Source organism: Vulpes vulpes, chromosome 1 (assembly GCF_048418805.1).
Source record: "Vulpes vulpes isolate BD-2025 chromosome 1, VulVul3, whole genome shotgun sequence".
Lineage (NCBI taxonomy): Eukaryota > Metazoa > Chordata > Mammalia > Carnivora > Canidae > Vulpes > Vulpes vulpes.
In genome coordinates, this window is record NC_132780.1 from 42,469,913 (window position 1) to 42,487,616 (window position 17,704).

A 17,704-nucleotide genomic window follows, 5' to 3' on the forward strand; every position below is an offset into this window, starting at 1 on the left:
CTCATTGCACATCCTTCATTTCAGTCCAGCGCACCTTTTTATTACCTATGCACGCTTGTCTCTGCAAATTCATCTTCCCAGATGCAGAGACTTGACTGTAAAATAACACTGGCTCTTCCCTTAAAATCCCGGCTTGCTTCCTCTCTCCTGTCTTTGGGAAATATCCCTGCAGACCCTCCCTGCCTTATTCGTCACGCGTATATATTCCCATGGCTCTTTCTACTGGTGTCCTGTCACTACACATGCCAGACACCTGCTGCTTCCCCAGGCTGGTGCTTTCTCCCCACCCTCTGCTACCAACATTTTACCCTCCCTAGCAGTTAATTCCCCTCTCCCAGAGACCTCCTTGGTGGCTGGCCTGCCTCAGGGCATTTGCTCTTTACTGGACCTTCCTGTGGTAGTACTTCTATGGCTTATTTCTCACTTCAAGTGTCTACCACAATGTCACTTACTAGAGCATTCTGCCCTGAAAGCCCTATCTAAAATAGCATCCTTCTCTCTCTACCTCTCTCCGTCATTGTTCTTCTCTTCCTTCGGCATGTTTTTGTACTTGTCTGTACCCATTCTGTTATCTGCCTCTCCCTGCTTGAATGTAAGCTCCATGAGAGCAGAAGAGACCTCTTTGCTCTTCAGTTGCAGAAGTAGCTCCAGTGCCTAGAACGGTACCTGGTTCATAATTGGTGCTCACAGTATATATGTCTTAAATGAGTGAGAGAGGCGGGGAGAGAGAGAGTGCGTAAGTGAGTCAGCCATTCCCTCTCTTCTCTGATCTCCCATTGCTTGTTTATTCACTACTATACACTCAGGCACTTAGCTGTCACCGCGTTGTTTCCCATGTGTAACAACTTCTGTAGCTTACTTCTTTGCAGATCTATGCTAAGCTTCCCTGTTGTATCAAACACAATGCTGGCTCCATAGCCAAGTTGCTTCGTAAATATTTGACTGATAATAAGGGAGGCAAGGCAAATCAGACTTTGAGTTCCCTGAGAATTGAAGATATAAATACCCCTCAGCGTAAAATTCTGTGTACTTGTGTGTGTTCCGCAAATAGTTGTTGACTGACTTATTAGTCTTGTTGACCAAGAACTCTGATGTATTTGAAGGTGAAAGTTTGGTCTATTTCAAACAGTGACTAAATAACAAGGTCATAGGATTGATCAAATAACTCAAATACCTAGGAGTTCCATAAGAACCTGTGACAATGGAGAGAGCTTTTTTGTTTTGTCTTGTTTTGTTTTTAAGGAAGAGGTATTATCCCGTGGTCAGGTACTGCATAGTTAACACTTGGTTAACTAGCTGTTGCACCAGAGCTGTAGTATAACCACAGAACAGAAGAGTTGGTGCTTCTCATCTCAGCTACTGCCCAGGGGCCACAAGGAGTGAACGGGTATTTGGTGCCCATGAAGAAGAATGGCAGCCTTGGTTTAGGTTTGGGCTGTCTGAGCCACTGTTGAATTAGAGCTGGTCTGATTCAGGAGGCTCTTCTGAGCCTCGAGCCAGATTCCCTTCCTTCTCCTAGTCTTGATACTTAGCATTGTAGAATCATTGAGATCCTTTTGAGAAGATTGATGGTTTGAAGATGGTTGCAAATTTTTGTTCCTGGGATTGGTAGAACCCACATCTCATGCAATTGGCCAATGACATTAGGAATCCCACAAAGAGAGCATGGTGTGGTCAACAGAGTGAGTTCTAGAGTGTGACATCTAAATTTGAACTTTTACTCTCCCAGTTGACAACTACTGAACAGTTTCTTAACTTTGTAAACTTTAGTTGGCTCATCTATAAACCAGGGATGGCACGCCCTGACAAGCTGGTGACGAGGTAATGTGTTACATGTTTGGTACCGTGTTTGGTACATGGGGCTTTTCAGCCAACCAGAGCATCATTTCTAGTTTAGCGTTGGCTCAGGACATTATCAGTTCTTCAACTGCTTATATAATTGAACATATTGTAGTGGGTAGAAATGACCCAAGAAAATTAGATTGAGTAAATTAGACTCCATGTTCCTGTCATTAGTGTGTCTTTGTACAAGTGTCAAGACCTGTAAATTCAGATTCATGTATGCATTTGAGATACTGTATTTTTATTTTAGATTTCTCAGAAGAAATGATTATAACAGGTGGCTCTTGGGATCTTAAGATACAGAATTGTGAAACTTTGTCATGTATGTATTTTTCTACAGAAACTCTTTTTTTGGTGCTAGAATGTAAAATATAATAAATTACCTAAAGTCTTTCCCTACCACACACACAAAGTACCACCTTTCTCCAGAAAGACTTAAAGCAGTTGTGCATCTCTGTTGTAATTGTTTTTACAGAATGAATCATATCGGGTCCTCTTGTCTATTCTGGTGAATTAGCAAGAGTTCCACTCAATTTGTAATTAGAATGACAATATAGTTTAATTTCAACATAAGCCCAAAATGGACTTTTTATCCTCACCTGCTACTTAAATGAGACATCTATAAATAGTGCAAAACTATTCAGTTAAACCATAGTACTAAAAAAAAAAAAAAAAAAAAAAAAACATAGTACTATTTATATTATGAGACATGGCATATGGATGCAGCCATGACAGAAGGAAGATCTCAGGTTTATTGATTTTAGGCTGCTCACAATTCAGAAATTTTTCCCTGTTCTGTTTGTTTTTATAAAGCAGGATTTTTCAAAATAGGAACGATGTTAGACACACACAGTAAGCCCTTAACAATTATTTATTGGTTGGCTGACCTACTAGTGGGTTCATATGTGACTTAGAACCTGATTTTCTGTCATACTTTATAAAGTACCCTGGCCAGATCTTTTATTGTGAATTCAAGGTCTAGTCCCATCTTGTGAGACATTGGAAACTTTGGAGGTGTTGCAAAGTATGGGAGAGATGAGTGCAACGTTACAGAACTCGGCCTTTTAGAGATGGAAGACGTGATGAGGGTGGGAGGGCCAAGGACCTTCTCTAAATATGCTGAGTTTTCATCAAAGCATGATGGCTTCAAATAAAATAGCACCTTCAATGCACGTGTTTTAAAAAGAGCGATTTGCAGATGCCTTGATGTTTGAAGTATTGTCCTTTTGGGAAGTCCAAGCTGCTTCTGTTCTTTTTGCCAGCTTCCTTAGGGGGCCGTTCTTAGCTACTCAGTGCTTTCTCCTGCTGTGCACATAGGTGCTTGTGCGTGTGTTTTGGAAGAGCGCAGGTCACTGTATTCTCTGGTTCCCTGAACCCTCCCCCTTCAGCCCTTCATTTCTAGTTATTTGCTGGACATTTCAGACAACTTGAGTGTGTATTACTTGCGCTTCAAATTTATCATATCACAATGTCCCCCGACTAGGTCTTCCTCGCAAATTGCCCACCAGGAGTATTGGTATTCTGGTTCTTGTTTCCTAAGCTCAGAAACTCTCTTATTATTGGCTCCTTCCTCACAGCTCCTTCGTTAAGTCCTATAGAATTTTATAACCACTATTATTTCTAGTGTGTCTTCCTGACCTAGCCTAGTTCAGGTCCCCCATTACCATGCATCTAGATTATTGAAATAATTGTCTCTTACTCCTCCTACCCATTGTATTCCTTGCCGATAACATGTATTCTGTCAGTTGCCCCAATAATGTCCTACCTGTTCTCCCCCCAAAAAACCCTCTTGTGAATTCTGTGTGTGGAGCTCTCAGGCTGGCCTTGTAGGCCCTCCCTTTTCTAGCACATACATAGCAGTGTGTGTGTGTGTGTGTGTGTGTGTGTGTGTAGAGTATGAATGTATATATTCCTGATAGATCCGATCAGCCTGTGCTCAGGCCAGCTTCTCCAACCACTTAACCATGGGATCGTTATTAAATAAATGAATCGTTGGATCAAAACCAGTCCAGGAATTTCCATCATTGCACCCTATCCTTTTAGAGCCCTTGCTCTCTGCTATTTGCACCCCCCGGAATTGTTTTGCCATCCTCCTCCCTCTTTGGCAAGATCCCTCCATTCTGCAAAACCCATCCCTAGTATCATGTCCCTATTGAAACATGAGCATTGTCTCTTCTTTATGAACCACCGCAGAACTTCATACTTCATGTTTTTTCACCTGGTACTGTGGGCATTTCTGTGCTTTACTCTTCACACTTCCTAGATTGGAAGCTGCTAGGCCAGTGTCTTACCCGATTTTGTATTCTTAGCATGATGTCTGTGTCTAAGCATGTGGCTAAGAGGTCCTTATCAATGGATTTAATTGGATAGAAAAAGAATAATTATTCAAGCCTGGGTTTCTCTGATTTCTAGAATGGTTGGCTTTCATTACACATTCCAGTACAGTTTGCCAGCTACTCATCAAAGAGTTTCTTGAAATCTGATAAGAATGTACTGGAGTTTTATTTTTTCCAGTCTTGAGTATCTGACATGTAATAAGAGCAAACAGGGCCACGTATATCCTTAATGCTCTTGACATTCTTGTTAAAGGAGTTCTAGGAACATAGTAGGTGCTCACAGAGTGGTTGTGGTTGAGTTGAAGAATGTCCTATCAAAAACCTCGAGAGAAACCGTGTGTCTGGTTTCTTAACTATTTAAATTCTCAAAGCTCCTTAGAAACCATTTAGTGATACTAGAGAGAAGGGATGGTTTTTCTTCAAGTAAATTACCATTAAGAATATATAACACCATCTACACTTGGAATAACCTTTCTTTCTCTTTAAGGTTTAGTCTTCATGACCTCTTTAATTGCTAAATCAATTAGCCTTTTTCTCTATCATCATCCCTCAGAATCTCAGCCTTCCTCTGCAAGCATTACTGCCTTCCCCGCTTTGCCTCATTGACACCTAGCACTCTCCCAAGGGGACCCTTCCACATGCGGCTCTATGAGGGGGTGCCCCCTTCATTTGTTTCATATCCTGAAATCCTTAGGAGCAGTGATGGGGTGATAAAGGCTATGTCACACACACCCCACCCAGTCTTTTCTAGAACCAAACTCTCATATTTTTGTGAAAACTCTGACCCTTTGAGACTTGTACCATTGGAGTCTACCTACTCTTCTGCCTTGTTGAGGGATTTCCCCAGTTTATTAAAGATTTGACACTAGCTTAGGGTCTTCCTCCCCTCAGAGCCTGCCATCATTCCATGCGACTACAGTGTTCATAAGGTTGGCCCCCAGTAACCTTGTCTTGGGGTTTGGACCATGTCGACTGTAGCTGTCCTTTTTGACTTCACTTACCTACTTAACAGGCTCACAAAAAAGATCTCATGAATGCCCCTCACTGCATCACTTCCAGAATTCACATGTCCATTCAGCACAGCCTTCTCTGCCTCCAGCCACCCAGAGTAGTGATCTTCTGAACTGCAAATCTGTTCCCAGCTTTCTCACTGTTTCCCAATCCCCAGCCACTGGCTTCTCCCCTAGGTTACTGCACAGACCTCCCGTCTAGTGTTCCTTTTCCCATTCTGCCACCTGTAATCCATTCTTCACCCAGCAGTCAGAATGATACTTTAAAACTTAACTGAATCCTATCACTCTCTGTCCAGAAGTCTCCAGTGACTTCCATTCCACCCAGGGTAGTATCCACGCTCCTCCTCACAGCTTGCCAGGTCCCTTTTACTGCTGCCCTCCCTCTGTCCTCAGCCTGCCCCATTCACAGAGTGCACACTAGTCTTCTCATTTGCTTCTGCTTCAGGGACTTTGCATCATTCTGTCTCCTGGCACATTCCACATTCCCCCCTCAATGTGTGCAAGGGCCTGCATCCCTCCTTCCTGTCTTCACTCATATGCTCCCCCAGGCTTGTACACTGTGTGTGTGTGTGTGTGTGTGTGTGCACGCGCGCGCGCAAGTGCATGCGCGCATGATCATCCGATGGGGAACTGAGGATACTTATTTATCTGCTTTTATGTGGTATCTTCTTTCCCTTCTACATATTGGCTCAGGAGAATAGAGACTTTGTCTGCTTTGTTCACGCCTGAATGTCCAGGACCTGATAATACTTGACTCATAATAGGCATTTAGTAAATAGTTTCTGAAAAAATAGGTAATAAACATTTTGTCTTGCTCTGGCCTCCATATTTGCTATACCCTGACACCATCTCCGTCTCTATATCGAAGCCCCATTGTCCTCACTCAAATCCCACACTGCCAGACATGTGCATTGTCCATCACATTGACCATCTGACCTTTTTATTTATGTGAATATCTCACTAATGAGTCTGCCCCACTACTCACCTGCTGCCCACTCCCCACTCCCACAGGCTGTAACCTCAGGAGATATGAGATTTTTCTTCCCATTGTAACCTTGGTCCAGCATGGTGCTTGGCACACAGGCAGTATCCCAGAAGTGTTGAATGGTTGAATCTGTTAATAAGCTGTCAGTTGGTAGACTATCTTCCACCATCTCTCCCCTTGATTGTCTCCCTCAATGGTCTGTGTCTCTGACTGCTCTCACTGGAGGTTCCTTAGATGGAAGCAGGCCCCTGCATCTAGTGTACTCACTGCATGATCTGCTACAGGATCATCGTTTCTGCTCCCTTAGCTTCAACTGTCACTTCTTAGTTGATAGGCGCGCACACTCCCTTTCTAACCTAACCTCTCTTCCTGAATCACAGCACTCAACTTCCTGTTGAGTCGTTTGGGTTCCCAACTGCCCTCAAATTGAAGAAAACCAAACCATTTAAACCAAACCATTTACTTCCTTGCATGTGTACCTTCGGTCATGCTTTTCTGTCACTTCAGTAAGGTATCATAGTCTACCTGAGGCACCTGGGTTCCAAGCCTTAAAGCCCACCTCCGCGCTTCTGTCCCAGGTCACACATCCAGTGTGTTTCCAGTCCTGTTGTTTGAACCAAAATGTCTTCTGTCTTGTTTTCCTAGCTTCCCCTCCTCCTTCCCCCTCAGCAATCTGGCATACTACTTCTCTTCTACAGCCCAGTTCTGTGCCTTTCTCCATTGTTTGCAGAGAAAGAAAAAGCCTTCCACTATCTGGCAGCACATCTTCCACTGTTGCATGCTTGCATCATCCTTTCTGGGGACCCTGAGGGAGTGATTAGGGCCCCTCAGTAATGGGCTTAATTTTGATGAACGTGGCTAGCCTGTAGATTTTTGCATTAAGGAACCGTAAACTATTTTGGTTCTAAAACTTCCCTGATAGGTCCAAGCTCCAATCCGTTGTGTACCCACAGATGCTTTCCCTTTGTATAAACTTTTTCCTATAAACAGAGTACATTCCAAAGCTTCATGCCACAGCAAAAGGACAGAATTTCCAAAATGGGCTATTGCCTGTGATAGAAGACCGGCCCAGCACCGCCACCCCCCCGCCTCCCATCACGTAGCCTAACTTCAGTATCCTAAGAATAGAGACCTGTTGAAAGAAATGTTCTAACTTAAGTTGCATTTTAGAACCAAATGTTTTCATAGCTATAGAGTTTTTCCTGGAGATGAGTTTGAGATGGAGCTGCTAAATACTCATAGGTGGGCCTTTGGGGTAGTCACACCGGATGCCTTTTCAGGTCCTAATTTTATTGGGAATGACTTGAATTAGTAACTGTCAAGTCTGATAGGACTTTATTTGTTTTTTAATGTGTTTTGAGGGAGGGGCACAACTGTCATTTCACCTTGTAGACCTAGAGACTCTTAGCTTCTTAAAGCTGGTAAATTTGGCTTCTTGATCTCCATTAGTAAATCACTTGATTGGAGTGAATTCATATATAGGCAAAAATCTCATCACAGGATTCTGGATCACCCAAAGTAGAAAGCATTGCAAGTCTGCACAGTGCCCTGAAGGAGTAGGTACTATACCTAATGTTGGCTATCTTACTTAATTCTCTGTGAAGTATAGGTAGCCTTCTCTCCCTTTTAAAGATGAGACCTGAGGTACAGAGAGGCTCTGAGACTCTGAAAATTATGTTATTTCTACTATACCAGGTAAATTTGACTTATTTGCAAATCATGTGTAGCACTGAAGATGTTTTATTTTTTTTTATCTCCTTACACTGGTCAGTTAACTGACGTTTTTTACATTTCCCTTTACCTATTTTTTTTTGTCTTCCCCCACTACCTTAGAGCATACTCCTTTCATGTGACCGCAGATGGTCAGATGCAGCCTGTCCCCTTCCCCCCCGACGCCCTCATCGGACCTGGCATCCCCCGCCACGCACGCCAGATCAACACCCTGAACCACGGGGAGGTGGTGTGCGCCGTGACCATCAGCAACCCCACGAGGCACGTGTACACAGGCGGGAAGGGCTGCGTCAAGGTCTGGGACATCAGCCACCCCGGCAACAAGAGCCCCGTCTCTCAGCTCGACTGTCTGGTGAGTCAACATGGATGAACAGGGTTTACACCTTCATCCGGAAAATAGGATGGGATAGTGAGGGACTTAGATGGACAATCAGCACATGGAGTTGATCCCAACTGGGTAGTTGTCTTTGGTGGTTTGCAGCCTTTCATGTGGAGACTCAGCGCTGAGGAGGCCTATCTTTCAGTTCCTCAAGGCAGCATTATCCAGTTCTTGATGGCATGTGCCGCGTGTCTCGTGCAACTTTTGTAAACCCTGCCCAGCGTGTGGGCACAGGCTCACTTGCCTGTCTGATAAAGAAGTTTAAGAAAAGCAAAAGCCCAGGAGGCTTTCCGTGAGAGTGCTCCTGACGCTCAGTCTGTGACATTATGAGACCAGAGTACTGTCACGCTTCAAGGGCAGACACTAGGATACCCCCTTGGCTGTCTCTTGGGCAGTTGTCCTTGCACTGCTTACGGAACTTCCATTGGATATTCTTCCTTAGACCAGCAGTGGGATTTTTGCAGCAGCACCATGTTAGGTCAGCTTAACATAATTGATGTACACAACATTCCCAGAACTGCACAAGCTGGGAGGACAGTTTTTCCCCCCTCTACCCCTAACAGTCTGTGATCAAGTTTTGTCTCCAGTTGATGCCGCTTGACCAACCGCTGCTGCCCTCTGTGCAGAAAGAAAGAGACTTCAGATCTCTAACCTCTGGCACCGTGGTGGCAGCAGTAGTACCTTTCACCCTCCAGGTTCCCAGGCATGGCTACTCCAGGACTGCATGTGCTCCTGCCTTAGTGTGTGTGTTTCTGTGTGTGCAAATGACTCAGGCAGCAGGGTGATTTGGTGGTGGTGGGAGTTGGGTCTAGATCTTTGCATTTTCATGCTAATTAAGATTAAATATCTCAGCACTAAATTTGTAGATCAAGTTTAAGTACTTCCCTAATTTCATGTAATTTTCTAGCATTAATCCACTTTATCATTGTCATAAGTAAAAATGGCTCATTAAAACCAGGAGGGAACACAATACTTTTTATGGATTTCTGCTCTCATGTTAATGCTGTTTTCCTTTCCTCATGAGTGATCTCTTGATGGTTTTTGTCTCTGCAGAACAGGGATAACTACATCCGTTCCTGCCGATTGCTCCCTGATGGTCGCACCCTCATAGTGGGAGGGGAAGCCAGTACTCTGTCCATCTGGGATCTGGCAGCTCCCACCCCACGCATCAAGGCAGAGCTGACGTCCTCAGCCCCTGCCTGCTATGCCCTGGCCATCAGCCCTGACTCCAAGGTCTGCTTTTCGTGTTGCAGTGACGGTAACATCGCAGTCTGGGACCTGCATAACCAGACGCTGGTGAGGTGGGTCAGCAAGATCCCTTATCAGGGCATGAGATGAATGGATTTTACCATTCTGGGCCAAAGAGCCCTGTGTGTCTAAGACGATGAAAAATAATTATCCTACTAAAAAGGGTTAGGGAACAGGCTCCTTTTAAAGATGCTAGAAACAAGTTACTAGTGTAAAATCTTTTCTGCACTTTTGAACTTACCAAATGAGGAGTTGTTTTCTTTCTTTGCTTTTTTTGGACATTGTCCTAAGCATCACCAATTTAAGTTTTTAAAAAATGAGGTCATTTTTACATAATTAATGTACATAATGTTCCCATGACCTCATGAGCTCATTAGACATCTGTAATTTGCCATCTGTGCTTGCTAACCAACCATCATTGTTGATAGACATTCACTGAGAAGATTCATGGTGCAGGGCAACATCCTCCATGCCACATGTATCCCACACGTTCATCACTAAACACCTGCCATGGTCCCCGGAATTGTGTTGCTCACTTTCAAATGGGCTAGATTATCTGTAATCCCACCTTTAAGGATGGGTGGATGCACTAAGTTGTCTGTTTAGAAGTGAAATTGTATGGAATTGGTGTTGATAGGTAATGCCCTGAAATGAGTCTCCAGATGTCAGCACCCAAGAGAGTAGGAAGTAAGAGGTATGACCTGCTGGAGAAGGTTGTAATCAAGCCTAGTCACAAGTCAAGGGGAATACATAAGGAGAAAAGGCCTCTGCTGTCCACCTGTCAGATATTTTGCAGGACTGAGCTCAGTGTATGATTCCAAAAACATCATTTTGTTTTTCATCTTGGATAAGGCTCCTTATAAAGAACTACTTCTAATCTCTTCTCTACCACCCTGCCCATGTCTTTTGTCTACCAGCTCCTGGGGTAGCTGAGACATACATAGGCCTTACTTGAGAGTAGGCCTTTTGGTCTTGCACAGCCTGCTATAGTTGCATTGTTGTGCACTGGCAAAATTTGCTCTGCTGTTCCCGTGTCCATCCCCATAGCTTTAGTAGAAGGGAGAGTATGCCTTACATCCTCTTAAACCCTTTCTTTCATATGACAATGATAAAATAGATCTTAAATGTGTTTTTGATTATGTCATATACATGTAGCTATGTGAGTTTTATTATTTCAATTGGAGATTTTTTTTTCTGTTGCTAAAAGCAGGTGTTTTTTGGTATAAGAGTAGTTCAAAAAGTGTTTCCTCAGTGTTCAAAAATAAAAAGTGCAGGAAATTCGGCATCTCAGTTAAACCTGAGTTATGTGTGTGTTTTGTTATTTGAATCATTAGAAAACATAGTAAACCCAAGTAAAATCTATGAATAAGATGTTTGATGAAATTGATCCCTGAGGAGTTCTAAATTTTTTTTATTGAGGTATAATTAACATTCAGTGTTATATTAGTTTCAAGTGTGCAGAATGATTCAACAATTCTATGCATTACTCAGTGCTTATCATAAGTGTGCTCTTAATCCCCTTCATCTGTTTCACCCATCTCCCACCTGCTTCCCCTCTGGTGATCAGTTTGTTCTCTGTATGAGTCTGTTTTTTGTCTTTTTTCTTTTTTTATTCATTTGTTTCTTAAATTCTACAGATGAGTGAAATTGTATTTATCTTTCTTTGACTTATTTCTGTTAGCGTTATGCTCTCTAGCTCCATCTATGTTGTTACGAATGACAAGGACTCATTCTTTTCAATGGCTGAGTAATATACCACTGTGTGCGTGTATGCGCGCACGTGCATATATGTATACACACACACATACACCATATCTTCTTTATCCATTTATCGATGGACACTTGGCTATTATAAATAATGCTACAGTAAACATAAAGGTGCATACGTCTTTTCAAGTTAGTGTTTTCATTTTCTTTGGGTGAAAACCAGGAGTGGAATTACTGGATTGTGTGATGATTCAACTTTTTAAGTTTTTGAGGAAGTTCCACACTTTTTTCCACGTTGGCACACCGATGAACTCTGAATTGAGTTCATAGGAAAACTAGTTTTTCAAAGGCTTTCTCTCCATTTGACATCTCTAGGCAATTCCAGGGCCACACAGATGGGGCCAGCTGTATTGATATTTCTAACGATGGCACCAAGCTCTGGACGGGCGGCCTGGACAATACGGTCAGGTCCTGGGACCTGCGTGAGGGGCGCCAGCTGCAGCAGCATGACTTCACCTCACAGGTACGGTCTTGTGCCTGGACGTTTTAGAAGACACAGTTTTGTGGAATATATGGTATACTTAAGGGATAGTTCATTTGCCGTGTGATGAAGTCACTTTTGACTCTAGGTTAGATAACTGAAAATTGAATTTTTTTTCTGTCAAACTACAGTAATACTTTTTAAAGGATTAAAAAAATCTCCTTTATTACAAGCTTTTAGCAGGGTTTTATTCCAAAGACCATTCCTCTGTATATATTTGAATTTTATGTAAGTGATTAAATTATATTGTGGAGGTATATTGCATTACTTTGGGATCACTTATTTGGCTGTAATTTCTTCCTGTACAATTCAAATCCTTTTGACTTCCTTCATAATTTGAGTAGTATCCCAGAAGAAATTGTACCTCCCAGTTAAGGGAAGCAAGCATGTCTTCTGTAGGCACCATACTATCATCTATTTTCATCCTAGATCTTTTCTCTGGGCTACTGCCCAACGGGAGAGTGGCTTGCAGTGGGAATGGAGAACAGTAACGTGGAAGTGCTACATGTCACCAAGCCAGATAAATATCAGCTGCATCTCCATGAGAGCTGTGTACTGTCGCTTAAGTTTGCCCATTGTGGTAAGTAGTCTCCTCCTGTCCATTTCCTGTCCGCTAGAATCGCTTTTTTCAGTCTTCCTGCTGATGCATTTTCACTCTACTCCTTTGGTCTAGTAATATGTTCCTCTTCAGAATTACATTTCGTTCTCCTATGTCCATGCCTACACCTCTAATGCCACGTACCAATCCACTTATCGTTGTGATAAGTATAAATGACTCACTAAATCTAGGAGACGGAGCTTTATTTTTCCAGTGAAAAGAAACTTTTGTTGCAAATTAGAAGAGTTTTCCGTGAATAGTTCGTGCTCTGTAAAGCAAATCTCAGGTGTCTGACAAAGTAACACAAACAAAACCTTTTTCAAAACTCTCTTTCTGTAGGCAAATGGTTTGTAAGCACTGGAAAGGACAACCTTCTGAATGCCTGGAGAACACCTTATGGGGCCAGTATATTCCAGGTAACACTTCACTTATTCAGCTACCACTTATTGCGTGCCCTGCGAGGTGATGGTTTGCCCAAACTCTGTTCATTCTGTCAGATGAGTAAGGCTCCTGAGTGTCCTAGGAGGTAGGGGCTGGTGTCCTACCTGTTACACAGAGAATACCTTGCCTTAGGGAGGCTAGTGTCACAGCCACGAGCCGTGGAGCCATGGAGCCATGGAGCCTGGGGTGGGCTCCATTTCTCTTTGAGCCCAGAGCTAAGAGCCAGCTCTCCATGCCTCAGTCCCATGTATATGTTAGGGTAGAGACTTTATGTCTTCTGTGATGTGTCTTATGTCTTTTTTTTTTTTTTTTTTTTTTAAAGATTTATTTATTTACTTATTCAGAGAGAGAGAGAGAGAGAGACAGGCAGAGACACAGGCAGAGAGAGAAGCAGGCTCCCTTACAGGAAGCCTGACGTGGGACTCGATCCTGGGTCTCCAGGATCACACCCCGGGCTGTAGGCGGCACTAAACCGCTGCGCCATCGGGGCTGCCCTCTTATGTCTTTAAAATGCTTTTATTTTAAAAATCTGAGCATTTTGCTTCAATACTCTTAGTATTGTTATTTCATTGTTTTTTCCAGAGTGTTGTGGAAAAGTTTAGTAACTCTTGATTAATTTCAGAACTGTTTATTCTTATTGACTCAGTGGTACTTTGTGTCGTGTGTAAAATTGTAGGAGGACCAAATGGTAGATACAATAAACACACACACATAGTCTCTGTGCTCTCAGGCTGGAATGTGAGAATTTCATAGGCAGGTTAAAGAAGACTCCTCTTTTTTAACCTGTACTTAAGATAGTTATTTTTTTTTTTAGGTGTGTGGTTTATTTTTTTAGGAATAACCACAGATTTGCAGTTTTCTTGACAGAGTAGTAGTATGCCGTCATAGAGTAGATCAATGCACTTGAATCCAAAAATACATATATTGAGTGAAAATACTGTGCAAGATAATCAATAGGACAAAAATAGCTGATTCTTGCTGTCATGAAGTTTATAATTGAATACAATATTTTTTGTTTTTTTGTGGGGTTTTTTTTTTTGTATTATGGGTCATAAGATGGTCCTAACCAGGACTTTAAAAAAAAAAATCTTAGAGTGAATCTTTTATAGTAAATATACATGTTATATCACATTTATACTGGGTTGTGAAGTAGAATGGATTAACTACAGGTTACAGTCAAAACAGGTTGAGAAACACTGGTAGTGGGTTAGCATCTGCATGTTGTCATTTATTTATTTTTTCAACATTCAGAATTCTGGTTAACAGCCTGTGGGGGGAGTTTGTTTGGCACAGTTTAGTTCAAAGTTGATATTGAACCCCTTGGAGTTAATATAGTTGAATATGGAATCCAGAACTCTTAAGTATGGTACATTTCTCTTTCTAACCCTTGAATTCCTCCCTATTTGGAAATTTTCATTCTTTTTTCACCCAGGAGGAAACTAGGCTTTCTATTAGAAATCTCTTTATATTCCTAATTTCAAAAAATGGAGTGTTTTCGATGCCATTTTGCACTTGAGCTCTGAGGCAGCTCTCTGAGGGGATAGGCAACTAAGATGCCTTTGCCTCTTTGAAACGCAGGAGGCTCCAGCAGGTTAAGTGACTTGTCTGGTGTTCCACAGCTCTGCCTCCATCCAAGCTGTCTGACCAAAGCTGAAGGTTTTTCATGCTAAGGACACTCTGCTCTTACCTGTCTGAAGAATCAGATTCTAAACTGAGCCTTGCTTCTTCAAAGCACAGGTGTTCATATAACTGGCTTGCAACTGGCTTGCCTGCTACCTGATGCCCCCAGTGCATTAGCCCAGGGCCCAGCGTGGTGTGGTGTCCCTAGAAGTTTCCTTGGCCCTACCATTTTCAGGAAGTGCCTGGACCATCTTGCCCAGTTTGCTGCTCCTGTTTGGACAGTGGGACTCATTAATGCTTGTTTCCACTCTGTGTCTTCCAGCCCCGCCTCATGGGTTTTTCTTGCCATAGTTAACATTTGTGTGTGTTTCTTCCCTAGTCCAAAGAATCCTCATCGGTGCTTAGCTGTGACATCTCTGTGGATGACAAATACATTGTCACTGGCTCCGGGGATAAGAAGGCCACGGTTTATGAAGTTATTTATTAAGGACAAATCTTCATGTGAACTGGACCCCTTCTCCTTGTAGCACTTTGTTCTCTCATTCTCTTATCCCCCCGCATCTAAAACCAAGGATTTCAAATGCTCATCGCAGTTGTAGAGTTCAGTACCCCCACTTCCTCCTTGCTGTTGAATTGTGAATACTCGGTAAGAACCTGTGATACCAAATCTTCAGCTCTCTACTTGGAAGAACATGGAATAACCATACTTAACAGTGACGAATTCTTTAATTATGTATTATATCTGTAATATATTTATTTTGTTTAAAGAAGGCTTTCTAACTTTGACTGAATAAAGCTGTCTGCTCCTGCATTGATAATGAAGATGCGTTGTATTTGATACCCCTCCCCCCCTTTTTTTGGCAAAGGAGGGGAAAGGAAGGTTTAAAATAATTAATGAAAAATGTCATTAAATGTAGACTAAGGACTGTATAGAGATGTGAAATGTATAATTACATATGGAAGCAATATGTTGCTGTGTTGTTAGATTTTTTTGTTTTCTACTTATTTTAAATGTTCGAAGATTTGAACAATTAGAACATGACAGGCCACGTCTTATTCATTTGAGTCTATTTGGACAACTTTAACCAATATATCTATAGCTTTAGATTCTATTTGATAAAAGTAATTGGACTTTTTTCTTTTTTCTTTTTTGACTTGTCAACAAGTGTCTTTGTAATAAGTTTTTAATTCCTTTTTTTTTATTGTATTATAGACAGATGAACAAATTAAATTTGGCCTAAAGAGAGAACTTAATCCCTTCTGGATATTTTTGCCATGTTTCTTTGCAAAGGGAGATGTATACCTTTGGGCAGTTTTGTCATTACGAGAAATTACGGGCTATTTTTTGGCATGTTCTTTGGGAACTGCACAGATTCAGGGGAGGATTCCTCCTGCTGTGCAAGTCAAGTCTTTTACAAAATAAGGACAGCAGAGGAGATTTGCAAGGACCTCCCTCTGAAACCAGAAAGAATGGACTCTCACCTGAGATGAGAACTTGCTTTCTTTACCTCCGGTTCTTTCCCTGTCTTAGTTGGATGTCCCCAAAATGGACACAGGCTGTGCCATTGTGCCAGAAACATTGTGTTATCTTTTATGTTGTTGTTGTTGCTGTTCAACTATGATATGTGACTCCTTTTTTTTTATTATTATTTTTTGTTTGAATGCTTTAAAAATCTTTTAAGTCTGTGGATCTGCTGATGTACAGTGCCTTTGCTGCTATGGATCAAAATCAAGAGAACTGTGTAGATAAACTTTATTGTATAAGTAGAAAATTACTTAATTTCATACTAGAAACGGATGGATGCTGCAAGTTGAAATGGACTGTCCATTGACGTTCCTAATGTGGTAGCAGAAAAAAATGGTGTCTTAAGTGCTTAGTGTTTGATGTCATTAACAGTTTCGTAAAACTCTACAGTGTAGAAAGATTTTGATACTAAACTGTGCATTGTACATAGTTCTAATGCATCGTATTGACCACCGTACTTCTATAATGGTAGATTGTTTGTGCATTCAGACTTTTAAGCATTAAACATAAATAACTTCTAGTATGCTTATTTCTAATTCTTTGGCTGGCTTTCGTTTATTTTTTGTCTTTGGCTATGCTGCTCCCATATACTAAAAACTACTAGTTTCATTCAAGGGAGCTTCATTATTAGTGCCTCTTTCATTGTGTTTTTATTTTCACTTGACAAGAACTAGAAGGGAGAGCAGATGGAGGTTTGAGGATAGGTTACTACCAAATATTTATTGAGTGCCTCTTCGGTTTTTACAAGTGCTGTCTTATCAAAAAGTTGTCACGAAGAAGTTTATTGGTCACACTAACTCAGTAGCTACATGTGGCTAATGGCTACCGTATTGGACTACTTAAATTTATAGAACACTTCCGTCATCACAGAAGGTTCCATGGGACCAGTGCTGCTTTAGAATTAACCCACACATAACCGTTTCTAGCCATTTGGGTTTAGGAAACATGTCCAGTGTAATACTGTGGAGCCATTGAAAGCATGAAGCCTATTGGGCTGCTGCTGCTAGGGTGTGTGAAGATTGAGCATAAGGAGGTGCTTACTAAAGTTCCTGAGACTCGAAAAGCTGTCATTTTTAAGGATCCACTGGATAGAAAGAAGGGTGGGGTTGGGTTGGGGGTCCCACAGTGGTCTGGAGTGTGCTCAGCGATCAGCCGTAAGAAATAGTATTTACGGGCCAAGTTTCATCCCTGTGCGTCAGTGGGGTGGAAGCAGCACTTCAGATGTGAGTACTGTGAATGCTACTACATCAGGTGCCATGTTAAAGGATGCTTAACTCTGTGCATCCTTACTGAAATGTCTTTAAAAGTATAGAGGTTTAGAGAAAAAAAATTGTTTTGGTACGAAGAATATGACACTCATGTACCGTGTGTTCACCTCCAGAAGGAGAATGTGCCTACCTTCAGGAAGTAGAATTCCCCTTTGGTGCCTGGTGGTCAAGTCTCTTAAGGGAGATCCAACATTGGCCATTACACTGGGTTTAAAAGTTGAGATGAATGCGTGTATAGACCTAGATTTTTTTAATTAATGGGTATCAGTTTCTGCTCATTGCTGAGGTTTTATCAGATTAAATTTGTATGTTTTTGATATAAATCTCAGACCTAGATCTACACAAAAATCTTGATGTTGGAATTATAACTTGGTTTACCATAGTCTTTTGCTCCAACTATAGTCTCTGAGAATCTGAAGAACAACAAAGCTAGGAATCACCTGGCACCAGAGACAACGTGGCTCCAGTGA

The 17,704-nt window shown here is 41.8% G+C and overlaps 1 protein-coding gene across 14 annotated transcripts in view; it reads left to right on the forward strand.

The window, feature by feature from the left end:
* The window catches only part of LOC112922083 (TLE family member 4, transcriptional corepressor), a 142,814-nt gene extending 126,328 nt beyond the window's left edge, over positions 1 to 16,486 (forward strand). For all 14 annotated transcript variants that reach the window (XM_072762784.1, XM_072762842.1, XM_072762787.1 and 11 more), the window contains 6 exons: positions 8,010 to 8,259; positions 9,340 to 9,587; positions 11,617 to 11,764; positions 12,212 to 12,362; positions 12,720 to 12,796; positions 14,821 to 16,486. In XM_072762784.1, coding sequence (XP_072618885.1) covers positions 8,010 to 8,259; positions 9,340 to 9,587; positions 11,617 to 11,764; positions 12,212 to 12,362; positions 12,720 to 12,796; positions 14,821 to 14,928 — 982 coding nt within the window. In that variant the 3' untranslated portion in view covers positions 14,929 to 16,486. The remainder of the gene's footprint in view (positions 1 to 8,009; positions 8,260 to 9,339; positions 9,588 to 11,616; positions 11,765 to 12,211; positions 12,363 to 12,719; positions 12,797 to 14,820) is intronic.
* The last annotated feature ends 1,218 nt before the right edge of the window (positions 16,487 to 17,704 follow it).